At 46.3% G+C, this 21,249-nt stretch overlaps 1 protein-coding gene across 1 annotated transcript in view; it reads left to right on the top strand.

Moving 5' to 3' along the window:
- SCARB1 (scavenger receptor class B member 1) overlaps positions 1-21,249 on the top strand; it is an 80,742-nt gene that overhangs the window by 21,056 nt on the left and 38,437 nt on the right. Inside the window, 3 exon segments of the mRNA XM_075569218.1 lie at positions 18,370-18,530; positions 19,255-19,396; positions 20,765-21,143. Of these exon segments, the coding sequence (XP_075425333.1) occupies positions 18,370-18,530; positions 19,255-19,396; positions 20,765-21,143 (682 nt within the window).

The raw sequence follows: 21,249 nt of genomic DNA, 5'->3' as shown, positions 1-21,249 counted from the left end.
GGTTGTCCAGGTGTACAAATAAAGTTCTGTATGCAAGTCTTTGGGTACAGTCATGTAATCAAACCGATGATGGGAACGTTGGATTCGCACCTGAAATCCACAGTAAGTAGGTACCAATAACCGGCTTGAGTTCTTTCTTCCTTTCTTCTTCTTCCTTTCTTCTTCTTCCTTTCTTCTTCTTCCTTTCTTCTTCTTCCTTTCTTCTTCTTCCTTTTTCCTTTCTTCTTCTTCCTTTTTCCTTTCTTTCTTCTTCCTTTTTCTTTTCTTTCTTCTTCCTTTTTCTTTTCTTTCTTCTTCCTTTTTCCTTTCTTTCTTCTTCCTTTTTCCTTTCTTTCTTCTTCCTTTTTCCTTTCTTTCTTCTTCCTTTTTCCTTTCTTTCTTCTTCCTTTTTTCCTTTCTTCCTTCTTCCTTTTTTCCTTTCTTCCTTCTTCCTTTTTCCTTTCTTCCTTCGTTCCCAGCAAATGATCAACGTAACGTACAGATACCTAGCACGCATATAAAGACATTCTAAATGTGAAAAGTACATAATATGTAAACCATAGGATTCCATCTCCCAGCACCAAAATGGAGCCATTTCCTGGGTTGCCTAAACGACCCATGGATATCTGGGGTCTGTTGGTCCCGCACGGTGCGTCTGACATCAGACTCGCTTAGGCCTGGTCCCCGCTGGCTACTGCAGCGTCTGCTGTTGGGGTCGCTGCAGGGACAATAGCCTCTGCACAATGGGACCGGGCCCGCTGCGAGGGGGGGGGGGGGGCGCTGCGCTCTGCCGACAGTGACTCCTGCTCGCAAGAGAATTGTGATCAGGAGTTGCGACGGAGCGTTAAGCCACGCCCCCGGCGGTTCAGCCAATGAGGGCGAACCTGCCGGGTGACGTCACGACCGCGCCCCCGTCACTCCCCTCCCCCCCCCTGTCTTTTGGTCTGCAGACCGGGGAATCGGCTGCCCGCGCCGCCAGTCTCCCGGGCGCGCGTGCAACGGAGGTACTGGGGCCTCAGCCTTATGTTTTGTCTGCGCGCGTGACGTCATGGCGGGCGCACGCGACACCAGGCGCACCGGGGCGTAAGCAAGACCTCAGACAGCACGATTCTTCTTGAAGCCCCATCTGGTGAAGACATGTTAAATGATGGTGATATATTCCCCTTGGCCCTGGCTCCCGCGGGGTGGGCCTGCCTTGGCATTTCCTATTCTGTTCTTGTTCTAAGCTCTAACTCTGCTTCTTTACTTCTAAAAGGCAACGCGAACATCTCATCCTTTTTATAAAAAAAAAAGACTCTTCCATAGGCTGTATACAGGCCGATTCATACATTTATAGACCATATTCTTGCCTTGGAATATTTTCAATAGGCGTTTATCCATGTTTATTTCTTATTTATTTATTTATTTATTTTTTTTTCATATTTGATGCTTTTTACAGGATTTTCTTCAAAAAGTGACATGAACCCCATGGCCGACCTTTGCTGTAAAACCACAAATTATGGTGTAGATGACGGGAATCGTAGCTTGCGTCCTTGGGGTATTACTAGAGCTACGTGGCATTTCTCTAGAATAAAAAACAAACTGTTTTGTACCAGAAAGATAATTTGCTGGGCTTTTTTTCATTTCAAAACATGCTTCACGTGGTCATTTTTTCCATAGCTCTTCAGGTCCCGACTCTGCTTTTTTGCTTGTGTTTGTCAAAAGCTTTTGATTTGACGTAAATTGTAAAACATAAAAAAACATTTTTTTGGCATTGAATGTATTTCTGTAACTGTACAGAGGCGTGTTGGGTGCTCCAGCAGTAATACTGCATCCCTTCCGTCCTTTTATTTTATTTTTAATTAGGTAATGTAGAATTATACATTTGTCGCATGCTTTACCTGAGCCGGCAATCATTTGCTGCTCCTGTTATAAATCTGTCAAAATCCCGATTTGTGTGCCTAACATAATGGCCGCCTTTCAAGTTTCAATCAATCCTTCAGTCAGTGTAACTCGGCATCAACAATGTATCCTAACATTAGTAGGGTAACATTGACTATTGTTAGTTTGCAGCTCAAACTGCTGGGAACACTGCAACACTTTCCTGTTTGATCATTTGTTGCCAAAGATCTTGCACTGCTGGGGACATATGCTAAAGCCTGCTATGGAAATCAGAGGCTGCTCAGTTTATTAAAACTAATGAAAAATAGCATTGAGTTTTTTTGGTCACTATTTAATACTACAGAACTGCTTTTTTTTTCATCTATATATAAGATTTCACGTGTTTTTTGCTGCTTTAAGATCAGTAATTGAAGTAATGTTAAATTGTCTAATTTATCCTGCAAAAAATGTGGTTCACAGTTGGACCACTTTTTATTTTTTTATTTTTTTTATTATTATTTTTATAGCCATTTGATCAATGTTTGCTACATTATTGAAGTGTTTTAAAATAAACTTGGTGGGCAAATGCTTGAAATTGACTATGTATCATGACAGGATGTAACCATTACAAATAATGGGACATACTGTACAATGAATATGCTAAAGTGGACCTGGGTAAAATATTCCAATGTTGGCGACATTCCTCTGTAAGTGACTTTGGGCTGGGTTGTGTGTCCCTCTGTTAGTGACTTTGGGCTGGGTTGTGTGTGCCTATGTTAGTGACTTTGGGCTGGGTTGTGTGTCCCTCTGTTAGTGACTTTGGGCTGGGTTGTGTGTCCCTCTGTAAGTGACTTTCGGCTGGGTTGTGTGTCCCTCTGTAAGTGACTTTCGGCTGGGTTGTGTGTCCCTCTGTAAGTGACTTTGGGCTGGGTTGTGTGTGCCTATGTTAGTGACTTTGGGCTGGGTTGTGTGTCCCTCTGTAAGATTCACAGTTTAATCTTTGCATCGTTTACTTTGTTAGGCTGCCAGCGTTTGTAGGCCTTGAACTCTGTCCTGGTTCTGTCTAAACCATTTGCCCATCAATCAATGTATTATCTAAATTACACAACCCACTGACACAAACATTAGGAGTGGGTTTTGTAATGTGCCGTGTGGTTTCCCGCAGAAGTTTGTTGGGTTTCCATCGGGGAATTGGAGAGATCCAAAACAAGTCACTATTTTTATTAGAGGTGTATTGTATTATGGACCAGCATTTATATGCTAGGGGAAAACGGCATTTTGAAGCAAACCGGGCAAGATTTTTTGAACCGTGCCAAACCAATGCCAGTAAGGGACCCTTGCCTCTTGCGTGAGCTTTGCTGTTCATATACAAAGACAAGCGCTTACACTTTTATTTAGGTTCTTCCTACAGCCCATTGAGATGCACGAGCCTTGTGGCTTAGCACCGTTTATTAAATCTAATCACATGATACAACACATGTTTTGGGTTCTCCAGCACTGAAATAATAAAGAACTCCCTGTTCCCAATGTTCTCTCTCACCGTGACGTCCTAAAGCGCAGAAGTGGCGTCCCAACTGTCTTCAGACAAGTGGGATTTTGTTTTGTTTTTTGCATTTATTTTTTGCGTTTTTGTGAAATATTTCTCCAAGCCTCACGAGGCTAAAAAATAATAATAATAATTGTGAAATGTCTTAGATGCTGGAGGAATTGGTGAAATATCACGAGGGGGGTCAGAAATCTACGTTCTGAAATAGGGCTTTTGCCCTCTGCGTCAGTTTCTCTCAAAAGCCCTGTTTCAGGATCTAGATTTCTCAGTCTGGTGGAAAAAAATGTGGGCAAAAAGCGTTTTGTGTGATCCGTGAACGCGATGGGGAAAATGTCGCACGTCTGCACTGAACGGTTGAAGAACAGGATGTTGGTGTACAGAGGCTGGTGCTTCTCCGTCTCAGGGTCTCCAAAGATGTGTCAGTGAGCCGGGCAGCTTCTGAATTATTCACCTTGTGGAAGCCCATTTATTTTAGGATCTCCCGGTCTTTTATTTACAAGACCCCCAAATCCTACATTTTCTGTAAGGTCTCCTTGTAATGACGAGACTTAAAACCAGTAGGGAATGAAGCTTTTGATGGCTTCCACCAATGTACTGGGAAAGGTCGAGAATCCAACGCCGTGACTCAAAAATATAACGAAGAAATATAAGCATGTAATGCAGGGGGGAGGGAGGGGTGGGAGTTTGTTATTGGTTTCAATGCGTATTAAAACCTTTTGGCTACGAGAGTAGGTTAGAGATAAGCTGAAAATTGCTGGTGTCAGGGTTTGGGTGACTAATAACGTGTTGCATACGAAGTGGTCAGACTTCTCTTCCCCTTTCGACTCATGATCTGGGGGAAAGGTTTCTGTAGCCAGGACATAATGAGCTGATTTTGTGTCCACACAGAGAGGTTTTTTTTAACCGTTTAAGAGCATTATATTCAACATCAAACCGTCCGACATTGGGAACCTAGAAATAAGTATACGTCAGGTCCTCTGTCAATCCAGAACAGAGGTCCTTTCAAACAAGGGATCACCTCTGATGGCCACACGCATCATTACTGTATGCAAAGGCGTGTCCAGTATTTGGACACTGTCCAGTAAAACAAGTTGAGGTAATACTGGACATGCATGTGTCCGGTATTGCCTCTTTGGACGTGTGTCGGGTATTACCTGTGTGGACATACAGTAGTGACATTAAATGGCTTGGGGGGGTGGGGGGGGCGCAGGATTTCCCTGAGGAGAGTGGGAGCTGGGCAGCTTCCTCCATCCTGTTCGGCGGCTGCTGCTGCTGGGTAATGCAGCAAATCAGGAGGAGGTGTCAGGAGCTGGGGGGTGGGGCAAAGGAGAGGAGGAAACGGCATGGAGCGGTGAGTGGTGTCTGTCTCAAGCACGTTGTACCTTTCATCATTGTGTCCAGTATTTTTGCAGCTGCCGCCTGGCAACCCTAGCAAAGGCCCCTTTATCAATTGTGTGTGTGTGTGTGTGTGTGTGTGTGTGTGTGTGTTTCCATATATCTTGCTGATAACTTCTGAGATCGGTAATTAATCTTCAAGCTGCAGGAATTACAAATGGTCAGAAATGGGTGCAGCCGGATTTTAACAGGTACAGGACAGGAACACCTATGTACAGTTGGAGGATATCCTTTCACCTTCTGATCCCAACGCAATTAATTAGGAGTGATTTTTTTGTTTTTCAGGGAAAAAGTTAAAACAAAATCAAATTTTTTTTTTTTTTTTTTTTTTAAAGCATAATTCAAGGGTAGTTTCCGACATAAGTAGAATTGCCGTGTGTGTGACTACCATCCAGGCTAAACCGCGCGCCTTCATTTAATTGGGGCATCCTAAGTAAAAATTGGGGTGACAGTGTTTTATACTATTTAGGATTTAAAGATGAAACTTTCTTGATCAAGTTACTTGACGCAGACGTCTGATCCGAACACATTGAATGGGAAATATGTCCTGAATAGATCCATGTGTGTGCACTGCGGGATCTTTTAGGCACTGGAGGATTTAACTCTTACCAGCAGAGGGAATACGGAATAATTAGCAGGAAAGTCCTATTCCATGAGCGCAAAATTACCCATTCTAGGCATATTTCGCATCCTCACCAAGCAAAAAAAGAGGAGTAGCCATCCTCATTAGAACCGGCGTCCCTTTTGTGCTGGCTAAGTCTCTGGCAGACCCAGATGGCCGATTCCTGATAATCCAGGGTACCCTAGCAGGTACGCCAATCACAATAGTCAATGTATACGCCCCCAACGACAACCAAATCCCCTTCCTAAGAAATCTCCTCGAATCATTGGAGCAGCAATCCCTCTCTTCCCTGATTATAGGTGGGGACTTTAATATGGTGGCCTCCCACATACAAGACAAATCAAACCCTGCCCCCGCCCGTCTACCATCCACTCCCTCTCCATACGCCACTCAATCTCAAAAGAAAGCCAAGAAATTTCGAGATATCATTGAGGAATACTCACTAGTGGACATAAGGAGGGCTCAGCACCAGGGTCAAAGGGATTATACCTTTTTCTCCACCCCTCATCAGTCCTACTCGAGGATCGATTATTTTCTGGGTACGAGTAATGTCTTCCAGGCATCCTCCAAGTCAAATATAGGTCCAATCACGTGGTCCGACCATGCACCGATCGACCTCACCCTATCCCTACCCTTTGTGAAAAATAACCAGTATAAGTGGGAGTTAAATGATTCTATGTTGAACTGTCCCGACACGGAGACAACAATACGCCAAAAACTGTCAATGTTTTTCCAAATCAATGCAGGCTCCGTCTCAGCCCCAGCTATGCTCTGGGAGGCTCATAAAGCCTCTATCAGAGGAGATCTGATCTCAATTGCTTCATATAGAAAAAAAAAGAAACTTAAACTCCAAAAGGACCTCACAGATAAGATCATCCAGCTGGAACAACAACATAAAACCTCAGTGTCTAAAAAAAACGCTAAAACAACTAAACTTAGCTAGATCTGCCCTCAAACAGACCCAACTCGAAGACGTAGAGAAAGCACTCAGGTGGTCAAAACAAAAATACTTTGACAAAGGCAATAAAGCAGATAGGCTCCTGGCCTCAAAGCTCAGGGGTGCCAGAGTTAAATCTCAGATAGCCCGTATTCAGACAAGAAAAGGGCAGGTCTCATATATAGAAAAAGAGAGAGTGCAGGAATTGGCAGATTTTTACTCGGACTTATACAACCTCCACCCCCCAGACCAAGACCCGGTCAGCCTCAACACAATCCCACAATATCTAGAGCAATGTAACCTCCCATCCCTATCCCCCGAGGAGGTAGAGAGTCTGAACAACAACATCTCCCAAGAGGAACTAGCTCAAGCTATTAGCTCACTCAAGTTAGCCAAAACGCCAGGCCCGGACGGCTTTTCGAACTCTTACTACAAGATGTTCATGCCGACCCTCTCCCCCTACCTACTAGAAATGTATAATTCCTTCCTTCAAGGGGAGCCGATACCCGCCACAATCACAGCAGCAAATCTGGCTATAATCCACAAGGAGGGTAGAGACCCGCTCCTTTGCGGAAACTACAGGCCCATCTCCCTGTTAAATACCGATCTCAAAATCTACAGTAAGATCCTGGCAAACAGGCTAAACCCAATTCTCCCTAGACTCATTCATGTAGACCAAGTAGGTTTTGTGTCGGGAAGACAGGCCTCCGACAATACCCGCAAAATTGTGGATATAATTGACCACGTGCATCTCTCCGGTTCCAAAGCAATGATTCTGAGCCTAGATGCTGAAAAGGCGTTTGACAGAATCAAGTGGTCCTTCCTAGACCAAACTTTGCTGAGGTTTGGCTTCTCTGGTCCGTTCCTGGAGGGTGAGAGCCCTCTTCCAAAACCCAACAGCGTATGTTAAACTATCAGGCGGCTTCTCAGACCCAATAAAAATTAGAAACGGGACCAGACAAGGCTGCCCACTCTCCCCCCTTCTATTGGCCCTAACCATCGAGCCCCTAGCAGCCACAATCAGGGAAGAAACCAGTATCAAGGGGATCCAAATTGCGGACAGGGAACACAAAATCTCTCTATTCGCTGACGATGTGATTCTGACTCTCGCTGACCCCCACACATCCCTCCCCAACCTTCAAAGGCTGCTGACCCAATTTGGGTCAGTCTCTGACTATAAAGGGAACATGGACAAATCAGAAGCCTTGAACATATCCCTCCCCCCCCCAGACGTGGAAACTCATTCAAGCCAACTATAAATATAAGTGGAGTTCCACCTATATTAAATATCTTGGGGTTAAAATCACCAACTCCTACAATACCCTATATCAATATAACTACTCCCCCCTATTTGATCAGATTAAAACAGACCTGGAAGCATGGAAAAAACACCAAATTTCATGGTTCGGGAGAATGGTCGCAGTAAAAATGAACGTCCTCCCAAGACTATTGTATAATTTCCAAACCCTCCCAATCACGGTGCCACAAACAGCGCTAAAAAATATCCATTCACTATTCCTGCAATTCATTTGGAATGACAAAAAACCCAGGGTCCCTCGATCAGTGATGCTCTCCTCAAGAGCAAGAGGAGGTGTGGGGGTCCCCGACATAGCCAAGTACTATATCGCAGCACAACTGAAGCAGGCTGTAGTTTTTTTTTTTTTAGCGTAATTCAAGGGTAGTTTCCGACATAAGTAGAATTGCCGTGTGTGTGACTACCATGCAGGCTAAACCGCGAGCCTTCATTTAATTGGGGCATCCTAAGTAAAAATTGGGGTCACAGTGTTTTTATACTATTTAGGATTTAAAGATGAAACTTTCTTGATCAAGTTACTTGACGCAGACGTCTGATGCGAACACATTGAATGGGAAATGTGTCCTGAATAGATCCATGTGTGCGCACTGCGGGATCTTATAGGCACTGGAGGATTTAACTCTTACCAGCAGAGGGAATAAAGGAATAATTAGCAGGAAAGTTCTATTCCATGAGCGCAAAATTACCCATTCTACGTGTGAATTCTGCGATGATCATTACACCGAACCAACCAAACTTGGAAGGATTACTTTATGTATCAAAGAAGGCGAACTGTCGGGGTTTGGATCCAATCGAACGTTCCCACTGGGGCGCTGCTGGGAACGTTGGGGTTATTGCAATATCTCACGCAAGTCAGCCACTGGGTGCTGTGCCTAGTCTGCTTTGTATCTGGAACGTGAGATCATACTGGTGACTTCATAATGCACACAGCCTGGTGGCAGATAATAAAGTTTATACAGAAAGCCGGTGAAGAAAGAGGAAGTCTGTTAGTACGTGAGGAAAGGTGGAAAGAATTGGGGGGGGGGACATCGGGAATTAAAGGAATGTGAATGGAGGGGGGTGGGAGGGCAGGTGGTCGTGAGAGGAGGGAGAAAGTATGAGGAGGGAGAGGCCAGTGTGAAGCCGGGCTTTGACTCCAGAGTACTGCAACCAGTGCAAAGCTGTGTGTGTGTGTGTGTGTGTGTGTGTGTGTGTACATAATGTGCTCGTCATCTCTTAAATTTAATAGATAAAAGGACCGCACTCGCGTAACAATGGACAAATTTGTCTGGCTGCACTGTAATTAAAATATCCCCAAATATATAGCGATAAACAAGCACTTACAGGAACTCAATGTAGAAAAAAAAAAACAACGTTTTATTTCAGAGATCAGCGTTTCGATCTTTAGAATAAACCAAAATGTTGATCTTTGAAATAAAACTTTTTTTTTTATTTTTTATATATATATATATTGAGTTCCTAAGCGTGCGCGATCTTATTTAAAACATCTACTCTATCCCTCCTAAGGCCTCGGACATGCTTACCGCTGGCGTGCTGATGCGCGCTGAGGCTCAGGGAAAGCGGGTGCTTTCCCTGGCCTTGCGGTTGCTTGTCCTGCTCGCCGTAAGGGGGCGGGCCGGGGGCGGGCGCGTCACTGGCCAGGGGCGGGCCAGTGACGTCACGGAGCTGGTTCGCCCTCATTGGGCGAACCGCTCACGTGACCGGCCTGTCGCGCCGGCAAGCGGGGGAATTTTAAATTCCCCTAAGACCTGCGCTTCCGGAAGCGCAGGTGAGCCCCTACTAAAGCCGCTCTAATTGAAGCTGTAGGGGCCCAGTGCTGAGCGTGAGTGCGCTTCCGCCAGCAAGCAGGCAACATGGCCGAAGCCTTACTCTGCCCCGTCGGGCTCTCATTGCTACTTTCCTTATCGGAGCACCTGACTGCATTTCGGAGAAGTGCGCTTCTGGCGACTTTTTTTCCTTGGCCGGCTCCACCTTTGACCTGATGCGTTCAGCAACTGCCTGTTATTTTTTCCCAATGGCTTGTTACGTGCTTTTATTGGCTGAAGTTCTGCGTACGGAATAAAGATCTTCAATGCAGCAGCATATAGTAATGTGAAAGCAGAACCTGTCTTTTAAACCTAATAAACATGATCCATTTTTATAACATAGAATCTTCTTCGTTTCTTTTTATACACCCTCTTGTCTGACCGCGTCTGAAAATGACTGATGTACAGGAAGAGAGGTCGGTAAACCTGGTTGTCCTGGAACAGGATCACACATTTTCGGTCTCCCTTTGCAGTTTTGACTATTCCTGTCTCCCTTGTTTAGCTGCCTGTAATTCTCCTGTTCCAGCAGCTAGCTGCATGTGTAAAGGCAACATTGTTGCTACATTTGTCCCTTACACAGCCTTCGTTGGTTGCCTTGGCAACCTTCCAATCTCCTTACCTAGAAGGTGGTTTAGTCCAGCTTGCGCCCCCGCCTTTATAGCAGTTACTTTGGTCCTTAGACCCTTCCTGCTTGTCACAGGAACATGTGCTTTAGATCTAACTGGCTGGCTGAGTACTGTACATGCTTCCTCCATTAGGCACGTTCTACTGCGCCGCGCGCACGGCAGGGAGAGGGGAGCCAACAGACAGCGGCGAAGATGAGGAAATTAATCTTTTCGCGCCGCTGCCTGCGCTCAAATGTGTGTGCGTGTGTGTGTGCGTGTGCGTGTGCGTGTGCGTGTGTGTGTGAATAACTGCAGAAGTAAAAAAAAATATTTATTACAGTTTTTTTTTCCTTTAAATTAATCTTATCTAGGACTTACTTTCACGCACACACAACCCATGCACACACAACCCATGCACACACAACCCATGCACACACAACCCATGCACACACAACCCATGCACACACAACCCATGCACACACAACCCATGCACACACAACCCATGCACACACAACCCATGCACACACAACCCATGCACACACAACCCATGCACACACATATATATACACACACATATATATACACACACATATATATACACACACATATATATACACACACATATATATACACACACATATATATACACACACATATATATACACACACATATATATACACACACATATATATACACACACATATATATACACACACATATATATACACACACATATATATATACACACACAACACATTCACACACATATATATACACACACACACATTCACACACATATACCTTAAGTGCAGCTCCCAGCACTATATACACGAAAAGCGTGCACGCGTATTCACATAGGAATGCACGGCTGCATGCTGTATATTACAGCCCTTTCACGCCTGCAAGGCCATCCTTTTTTTACCGTCCCCCCCATAACAGAGCACCTTCACATAGAGAAGCCCCCTCTCACCACACATTGCCATCTGCAAGTACTCTTTATATTTGTTTTTTGACTCCCCCATTAAAGTTGAAGAAAATAAAAGGACTCTGTGCTCTCAAAAGGGGATGAGTGAAACCACTGGACTCGCTCACATCCCACGTGTGATCCTGGTTCCATCAGAATGGTGTTTGTTTGTGAAATGTATTGGTAATTGGCACAAACATTTTAATTAGATTGTAAGCTCTTCCGGTCAGGGGCTCCTTTTTCTCATGTTACCTTTATGTCTGAAGCGCTTCTCCCCTTTATGTGTTATTTATATGTTATTTATATGATTGTCCCGTGTGTTACTGCTGTGAAGCGCTATGTACATTAATGGCGCTATATAAATAAAGGTATAGATATAGATATAGAGATGCATACATACATAGACATTTTAATAGGAATGCATTTGTTGTCTCTGTGCCGTGTTATCACTGTAACAAGATATACAATCTGGAGCTTCTATTTATTAATAAAGTGGAACAAGATATTATTTAAAAGAAAAATCGGTGATGGTTTTTTTTTTTTTAAATTCTTCTTCTGGCTTTTCTAATGCCCCTAAATAAATAAACCCGGTGTGTACCGAGGGGCCAGCCACTCATTTCGTGACACACCCCAGGGTTTAATAAAACCTCCTTTGTATATGTACTGTAGCGTGATGAGCTGTGAGGGGGGGGGGGAACCACCGCGCTTCTGTAAACGCCGTGCAGGATTGGCAGAAGCCATTCAGTTATTTTTCTATGGTCATCATCGACATGTGAGACGAGCAGGGATAAGCGTGGTGTTGGACATACAAAGAGCTAAAGGTATTGAGCAGCAGTGCTTTCCCAGAAGACCTCATTGCCGGATAACGCCTCCTGCCGGTGTGAGGTGTGTTATGGCAGAGCACAGCTTGTGCCTGCCCTATCCTAGCCCCGAGTGTCTGTGCAGTTGGCGCACTCTGAGACGGTGGTCTTCTTAGATGTGGAAAATGTGTCTGGCATTACTAATCAGTCTGTACCTTTCTTACCTACCCAGTCTGCCCGTCGCTGCCTCCTTCACACAGAATGCACAGTTCATGTATACAACATTGCCACACGTGCATTAGGTAGCTCCTCTATCTCCTCCTTTCCACCAGAACCTCCCCCCACACCCCAAACATGCCCTGGCGTAAGCACCAAACTCGGCGCAAAGTAACTGGATACATGGACACATTCCAAGGAACTCCTTGGCGCGGCCATTTAATAATGGGAGACGGGCCATTTAATAATGGGAGACGGGCCATTTAATAATGGGAGACGGGCCATTTAATAATGGGAGACGGGCCATTTAATAATGGGAGACGGGCCATTTAATAATGGGAGACGGGCCATTTAATAATGGGAGACGGGCCATTTAATAATGGGAGACGGGCCATTTAATAATGGGAGACGGGCCATTTAATAATGGGAGACGGGCCATTTAATAATGGGAGACGGGCCATTTCTAAGGCTTGACTCACGGCTAGACTCCTTGCTGTATGGCAGATAGAGGGAGTAGGTATCGATTTTTGCTTCCCCTGGTTGAACATGTCTGTACATGAAAGTCCCCCTGGCTGGGGATAGATACTGCAACAGAAATACCTTCTCTTCGATTCTCTGGCGCCCGGTGACATCAATCACCACGTGTATACAGGAACAGTGTATTCCAGTGGTTGCCTCGAGTCTGACGACCGTGGCTTCTCTTTGACCCCTTGTTCTTTCGTGTGCTGCCATTTCACATTGCAATGCTCCTTGGAATATATTGGTGCCTTTATTACAGCCCAATATTAGTTGTTAATACACTGTAGGACTTTCCAGAGCTACATATGGATCAGCCAGAGATTAAAAGAGAAGATGGCCAGTCAATCAACTTCTCGTACTAATATGAGGACCGAGACCCAGATCCAATAAATGTTTTACTTGGCATGATGCTATTTTATTCCAGGTCCAGGGATTCCCTGCTTCCCGGGACAGGCCCCAGGCATGGGGTGCCGCTATATCTCCTGCAAGTTTAAATGTCCCTGTCAAGTGACGCGGGAGAACTAAACTTGCCGGAGATACCGACACCCCCTACAGAGGTAACTATCTCAGGAAGCAGGGGGTCCCCAGACCTAACATATTAATGTGCATCAGGTCTGGAAACCCTCTGTTCCAATAGCGCGATGTTATTGAATCTCTCTGAATAGCTACGCACGCAGAACCGCTTGGAATGTGAACAACAAGCATTAAGTCGCTTATCGGAGCTGCCTCAGTAGTCACCGTAGTGTTGCCCAGTCAGTGCGGACCTCCCTGGCATTGCCAGGGCTTTTAATGTCCATGGTTAACCCATGTGCAAAGCAAATCCCGACACCATTTGAAATGCTTAACATTAACGTCCTCGTTTATCAACACAACGGCTTTGTGTTTGTAGGACAAATGTTCCCAACCTGTTGCGTTGGCGCCAACGGCCTCGCTGTCCTTTTTCCTTTACATTTATTTTTCCGGTGGGCAATGGGGAAAATAGTTGAGAAAAGGCTGAGTAAGCAGGTAGGTTGCAGGCACTTGTGCAAATACGTAACCGTGACCACCGAACCTATATGAAATTAGCCTGAAGGTCAACAACCCCTTTCTGATATCATTTTCAAAGAGAAACCAATCATTACAGAAAAGGAAATAAAATTATATAATTCAGAAATCTTTTAGTTTGTGGAGAATTGATCAAAATATTTTCCAAATGAGAACTTTACATATCACGGTGAGAGAACCTCATGACCAGGGATTCAAGCTTTTTGTATAGGCCTAGCAAGAAGTCCTGCCGTCTACAAAGTATCGACGGGTCTTCTTCAATGAGCCCCAACATGGCCGATCATGGCTCTCATTGACTTGAAAAGGAGTTTTTGGCCAATCGTGGTGGGATCTACTGTTTTGGGGCTTGTTGAATAATCCCCAGCTTGAAGAAGCTGAAAGTCCAACTTGCTGTACCTGAGAGTGACTTGGCCAACATCCACATGAAGCCGGCATTGGGGCGTAGACTAGTATCTCCAACTTTGAAAGGTCACAACCGTCTTAGTAGGCTTGTTATGCGTCTCTTGAAAGAGCCCATGGGGGGGGGGGGGGAAGTAAAATATGTGCTCTAAATGACGACCGGTGAAGTCCACATAAATGTTTGGTCTTTATTTGTATGGTGAGACGGTCAATCAAGCTCTTTGGTGATCATTCTACCGTTCCACTCTTGGTAATATTCAGTTTTGTGTTACAAATGCAGTCCTCTTTATCGTGCCTGATCTATTCTGTAGCTCTTACTGAACAGGAGTGATGCCCTATCTTGGAAGTCTTTGTGATATCATTTGTAACCATCCCTAGAGTAGGTCTTTTTATTTATTTATTTATTTTTGCTCACAAAAGAAGAATGTATTTCAGACCCCGCTGGCACACCCTGAGGTCAGGTGTGTCCCGGGTGATCTTAATTACATTTGAAATGTTGCAGGAGACTGTAGAATGCTTTAGGCTAATGAAGCTTGTGTGAGCAACACGCCCATGTGATGAACAAAATGACTTTCATATCTTACTGTCAAGTTCTGCAATACTAGCTCTCACTTACTGCTTCCCCAACGCCAACTCCCTCACACATTACCTGCTCTCACAGCTCTACCTCCGCACACTCCCACTTACTGCTTCCCCAACACCAACTCCCTCACACATTACCTGCTCTCACAGCTCTACCTCCGCACACTCCCACTTACTGCTTCCCCAACTCCCTCACACATTACCTGCTCTCACAGCTCTACCTCCGCACACTCCCACTTACTGCTTCCCCAACTCCCTCACACATTACCTGCTCTCACAGCTCTACCTCCGCACACTCCCACTTACTGCTTCCCCAACACCAACTCCCTCACACATTACCTACTCTCACAGCTCTACCTCCGCACACTCCCACTTACTGCTTCCCCAACACCAACTCCCTCACACATTACCTGCTCTCACAGCTCTACCTCCGCACACTTCCACTTACTGCTTCCCCAACACCAACTCCCTCACACATTACCAGCTCTCACAGCTCTTCCTCCGCACACTCCCACTTACTGCTTCCCCAACTCCCTCACACATTACCTGCTCTCACAGCTCTACCTCCGCACACTCCCACTTACTGCTTCCCCAACTCCCTCACACATTACCTGCTCTCACAGCTCTACCTCCGCACACTCCCACTTACTGCTTCCCCAACTCCCTCACACATTACCTGCTCACAGCTCTACCTCCTCACACTCCCACTTACTGCTTCCCCAACACCAACTCCCTCACACATTACCTGCTCTCACAGCTCTACCTCCTCACACTCCCACTTACTGCTTCCCCAACGCCAACTCCCTCACACATTACCTGCTCTCACAGCTCTACCTCCGCACACTCCCACTTACTGCTTCCCCAACTCCCTCACACATTACCTGCTCTCACAGCTCTACCTCCTCACACTCCCACGTACTGCTTCCCCAACACCAACTCCCCCACACATTACCTGCTCTCACAGCTCTACCTCCTCACACTCCCACTTACTGCTTCCCCAACACCAACTCCCTCACACATTACCTGCTCTCACAGCTCTACCTCCTCACACTCCCACGTACTGCTTCCCCAACACCAACTCCCTCACACATTACCTGCTCTCACAGCTCTACCTCCGCACACTCCCACTTACTGCTTCCCCAACACCAACTCCCTCACACATTACCTGCTCTCACACCTCTACCTCTGCACACTCCCACTTACTGCTTCCCCAACTCCCTCACACATTACCTGCTCTCACAGCTCTACCTCCTCACACTCCCACTTACTGCTTCCCCAACACCAACTCCCTCACACATTACTTGCTCTCACAGCTCTACCTCCGCACACTCCCACTTGCCCTTCCTTATAGAGTGTAAGCTCCTTGGGACAGGGCCCTCCTTACCTACTTTACCACTCTATGTTAATATTTGCTACTGTATTGTTTGTGTCCTCCAGCCCTTTTGTTGCTGCAAAATATTATTTATATAAATAAATGCTAGTAAATAAAAATCCACATTCACACGTCTGCAATCCTGCCCTTCCCCATTATCTCTTGGCATACAATGCTTCCACTGCCGCAAGGGATTCTGGGTAATGATATGCAAATGAGCACACTGTCACCTTTTACTGCTCATCCATTTTAACATGGATCCCCCCTAAGCGTATACCTGCCGCATTACACAGCTTTTCAGCACAGCCTGGGTTACAGAAGTGCAAAGCCAGTAACCCTACTCAGACCGCGGTTTTCACCCTTTGGGTCTCCGTGTGAGGCTCGTTGCTGGCTCTGTAGATAAATGCTATAAATAATAAGTTGTTTTCCTGAAAGCGTGATGAAAGGCATGTGTGTGATACTTGGCTGTTCCGGAATGGCACATTTAGTCGCGGTTGTTTCGCCGCAACAAATTGGCCGCCGGCATTTGGCCACAGACGTACCCTCCAACGCAGCTGATCTGCTCCTGGAATCCCCGTCACCGGCCGCTTCCAAGATACATTTTATTACTGGTTAGCGTGGAGGGGGGGTTCTTTTAAGGGGTTTTAGCAGTTGGGGTAGGGGGTTAATTTTAAAGGGTGTTCGTGGTTCTGGTAGGGGGTTAATTTTAATGGTTTTTAGCAGTTGGGGTAGGGGCGGTCTAACACATTTTAGCGGTTGGCGGAAAAGTGGTTGTCGGCAGCAGCTTCCGGCGGAGGGCGTCACTGCGAAACCGCCATGGGGAAATGTCCCAGATCGCGGCTGTTCCATTAACTTGCAATTTGGGGAGCAGCAGGTGGTGTTAAACTTTGCATATGTTACAATCTGTGGCCAGCGCTAAGTTTGGACCGGGCATGTAACCCTACTTTTGATATTGTTCTGAGCAATAACATTACTCCCACAAAGTCCCGTGTGAGCCCGTACAGTCTGACCACAGGTAGGAAGGACATCCTTTCTCCGCTCCTGTGACACATGTTACCTTCCCCCCCCTCCCCCTGGCTACGTCCCATCTTGAGGTCAGGACACGCCGTTCCTCTCGATGCTTATCTTCGCTGTGACAGACACCAGGGACACGCTGCAGAAATCCTTACTCGGCAGCCTCGCTGCTTGAAGATCGCTGGCCAAAGTTACAAGGGTCGTTCGTGGACATCCCTTTTATCTCCAAAGTCAACATGCCCTTGAGCCAGCCTGACACTGCGCCAGGATCGGGATCACGGGGGCCAAAAAAATTGTATGTTGTGATCGACCCTGTAGCCAGCACAAGATAAGATAGGCCTTCTATGTCCTGTCATCCCAGGGATGTATATTCATATCCAAGACATATGCGAGATCCAGGAGGAAGGGATCCCTGCCCCAAAGAGCTGACAATCTAATAATCAAACTCTTGATTTTATTCATATTTTTTTTTTTTATAATAGTTAATTAGGTCTTTTCTTGTCTTTGGAGTGGGCAGTTCATTGCCCTGCATTGTGTTGTAAGATACTCGGGCTGCAAAGTGGTTTAGGACATTTCTCCCGGACTCTCTTGTAAGCTTAACTCCCCTCCCCCCCCCCAAAAAAGTCTTCTATATGTAGGGAGATCCCATACACGGATTATAGTCTTCCTTTTTCGTTTTTTTTCCACCCAATTCGGTGCTGAAGCAGCGAAAAGTGGCGCAGTCACTTTGCGGAAATAATGTAAGGAACGTGAAGCTGTAGTGTGAACTCGTGGACATATAGTGGTGGTGACATATAGTGGTGGTGACGTACATCCACAATTCCTTGTGTCCTTTACCCCCGCTCTTGCAGTGCAGAGTTCGAGTGGTTACGTTGGTCGTAGAGATGCAGGTGTAAATTGTGATTACACTTTTTTTTAATGATCCAACGTGGTAGCACAGGGGAGGCCAACTCCCGTCCTCAAGGGCCACCAACAGGCCAGGTATTGGGGATATCTCTGCTTCAGCTCAGGTGGCTGTCATAATTACTTCACCACATGTGCTGCAGCAGGGATATCCCCGATACCTGGCCTGTTGGTGGCCCTTGAGGACGGGAGTTGGCCGCCGCTGTAATAGCTCATCAGAAGTATAATCCTTTCTACAACAGGTCTAACTATTCAAATAAATGGGAATCCAATCTTCTCCAGCGCAGTAACGCCGCTTCAGCACGTAGAATGAGGGCCGGCGTTGTACATGACCTCTTGAGATGGCGCCCATCTCTCTCGCTCGGATCGCACCTTTTGTTGAATCTCTGCTGCTGGGTCAGTCCCCATATTTAACCTGAAGCATGCACGGTGTCTCCGTCCGTGACCCTTGTGACCTTGGTGTGTTGTCCTTGTCTCTCCCCCGGCTGCAGAACGTCCGCATCGATCCCTCCAGCGGCTTCGCGTTCGAGATGTGGAGGGACCTCCCGGTCCCCTTCTTCATGTCCATCTACGTCTTCGAAGTCGTCAACCACAAGGAAGTCCTGGCGGGAGAGAAGCCGCGTGTCAGGGAGCGCGGGCCCTACGTGTACAGGTGCAGTTGTAGAACAGCGCGCTAGACCGATGACCTCACGGATGCACCGGCCTCTTAACCCCGTCCCTGCCGGAGAGGCCAGCAATTCACATCCAGAACCCTTATATATATACATACACACACATACACACACATACACACACATACACACACATACACACACACACATATGTCGCTGCCGTTGGTACAATAATTTAATGTTGGTGCGATACAGGAAAACGAGTATTCTGATAGAGGTGCTCTGTATTTCATATAACTTTATTTCATATAGCGCCTTTCTCCCAAAGGGACACAGAGCGTTACAGTATAGCTCGCGTTGCGCAGCACATAGGAATGTTGGACACCGTCCCTGCCCTGCAGAGCTTACAATCTATGGCTTTGGTGTCTGAGGCGATAAAGTGACTTGCCCAAGGTCACAAGGAGTCGACCCCGGGATTTGAACCAGGTTCCCCTGCTTCACTCCGTGTCGTTATCAGTCAGTGCCTTAACTCCCTGTGCCCACTCTTACCAAATATTCTATATGGATTTTGTATGGTACAAGACTATTAATAATAAGAATATTGCCCCCAATATTTGGCTGCTTGCATTGCTTGCCCCTCCGGCAGGAACGGGGGCTCATTTGTATATGTGGGCTTGGGTATTCAGCCCTAATTTGACATCGCCAATCATTTTGGGGCAGTGTTTTTATACGGAGACATTGCTAGTGTGGTCTTTCTTTTTACAGAGAGCAGAAGCAGAAAACCAACATCACCTTCCATGACAACGGGACCGTCTCGTTCCTGGAATATCGCACCTTCCACTTCTCGCCTGAAAAATCCGGGGGCAGAGAAGAAGATTTCGTCGTGGTCCCAAACATTCTTGTTCTGGTGAGGTTTAACAGTGATGCTTTTTTAGCTTCGGGGATACAGAACTGGCGCAGCGAGGCTGAGCGGGGGAACGTGTCCACCATGTGTTTGGGGGTAACGCCGGGATTCCAAACTCCTGTCCTCAAGAGCCACCAACAGGTCAGGTTTTCGGGATATCCCTGATTCAGCAAAGATGGCTCAATCAGTGGCTCAGTCCAGGGATATCCTGAAAACCTGACCTGTTGGAGCCCCCCCCCCCCCCCAAGTCTGTCAGTCACTATGTCCAGAGAGGCAATACCGGTCAAATACACACCCAGAGAGGTAATACCGGTCACATACATGTCCAGTATTACCTCTCATTTGTTACAGGACAGCGTGTCCCAATACAGGACAGTCCGGTTCAATACCAGACACCTGGCAACCCTAACCGGTTACCACACATGGACTTCAATAAAAAGGAGTTGAATAAATATATACAGCTGAAAATAGTTTAACAAAACGCAAAACCCCAGCAAGCTCTTTTTGGGAGCCCCTGAGCCACCACAAAATATGTATATGTATATAAGTGTCAAAAAGGAGTGCTATTGAGCGTGGCAAATGTATACAACAGACAGAGAAGCCCAATGCTACATCCAACATGACAGAAATACACAGTAAAATACTTATATATATTCTCTTGAAAAAGAGTCATTTAGTTTAACCCTTTGGCCAAAGCGTTGTAAGCTCGCGAGCCACAACAAGGCAGGCCCCTCCTTCCCAGGGTTTTAGCCCGCCCCTCCCCACTTCCCAAGTCAGCAGGTCCTTTCATTCTACTGGATATAGATCCAATGTGGTCTTTCTCCCTCCTAATAGAGGTAAATGAGAATTTGAATCCTAATAGAGATATATATTAGTATTTTATCTGGTAGTGTTAGGACTTGCGAACGGGTGTCTGCCTTGTCGTGACTCGCAAGCTTACAACGCTTTGGCCAAAGGGTTAAACTAAATGACCCTATTTCAAGAGAATATATAAGTATTTTACTGTGTATTTCGGCCATGTTGGATGTAGCATTGGGCTTCTCTGTCGTCTGTTGAATAAATATATACACCTAACCAAGTTACACGGCCGGACGACACAAGCACTCCACCGTACATAGGGGCTCCATGTTTAACATGGATTTGAAGGAAAAAGATGACACGGTGCTCATTTGCATGTAATTTCCCAGAATCCCTTGCAGCAGTGGAAACTCTGCATGCAAAGAACTGCAGGGCTGCAGACCTGTCTGAGACGTGGGAACGTGCTCGCAACGTGCGATTTGTAACAGCCACGCCACAAACTCGTTCCCTTTGTCACGCTGACCGTTGCATAGCCTGACCCTTTCCCCTTTCGGTGGTCTGTTTTTTTTTCAGGGGGCTTCTGTGATGTTGCAAGAGTTGTCCCTTCCCGTTAAATGGATCATCAGCGGCGCGTTTACGGCGTTCAACGAAGAGGCCTTCATGAACCGCACCGTCAAGGACATCCTGTGGGGTTACGAGAGCGCGCTGCTGGATTTCCTAAATACATTCCTACCCGGCAAGCTTCCGTTTAAGGGGAAGTTCGGCTTGTTTGCAGACGTAAGCAGAAGCAGATCCGCCGGCTTTGCCTGGCAACGATTTTTTTTATTTATTCATTTTTCCTGGGGTCGTGCTGTCATTTTAAACTCTCGTAGAATCGCGTTGCGCAGATACTTGCCGTCGTCGGCGCACACCCCAAAATACAAACTGTGCCCTGGCACCAAAATGTCTCGACGCTGATCCTTTGGAGCAGGGGGCGGTCCCAACTCCAGTCCTCAACGGCCCCAACGGGTCAGGTTTTCAGGATATCCCTGCTTCAGCACAGGTGCTTTGAGCCACCT

Source organism: Ascaphus truei, chromosome 13 (genome assembly GCF_040206685.1).
Source record: "Ascaphus truei isolate aAscTru1 chromosome 13, aAscTru1.hap1, whole genome shotgun sequence".
In the NCBI taxonomy this organism is placed as follows: Eukaryota; Metazoa; Chordata; class Amphibia; order Anura; family Ascaphidae; genus Ascaphus; species Ascaphus truei.
The sequence above is the reverse complement of the archived record's forward strand: the minus strand, read 5'-3'. Positions and strand labels throughout refer to the sequence as shown.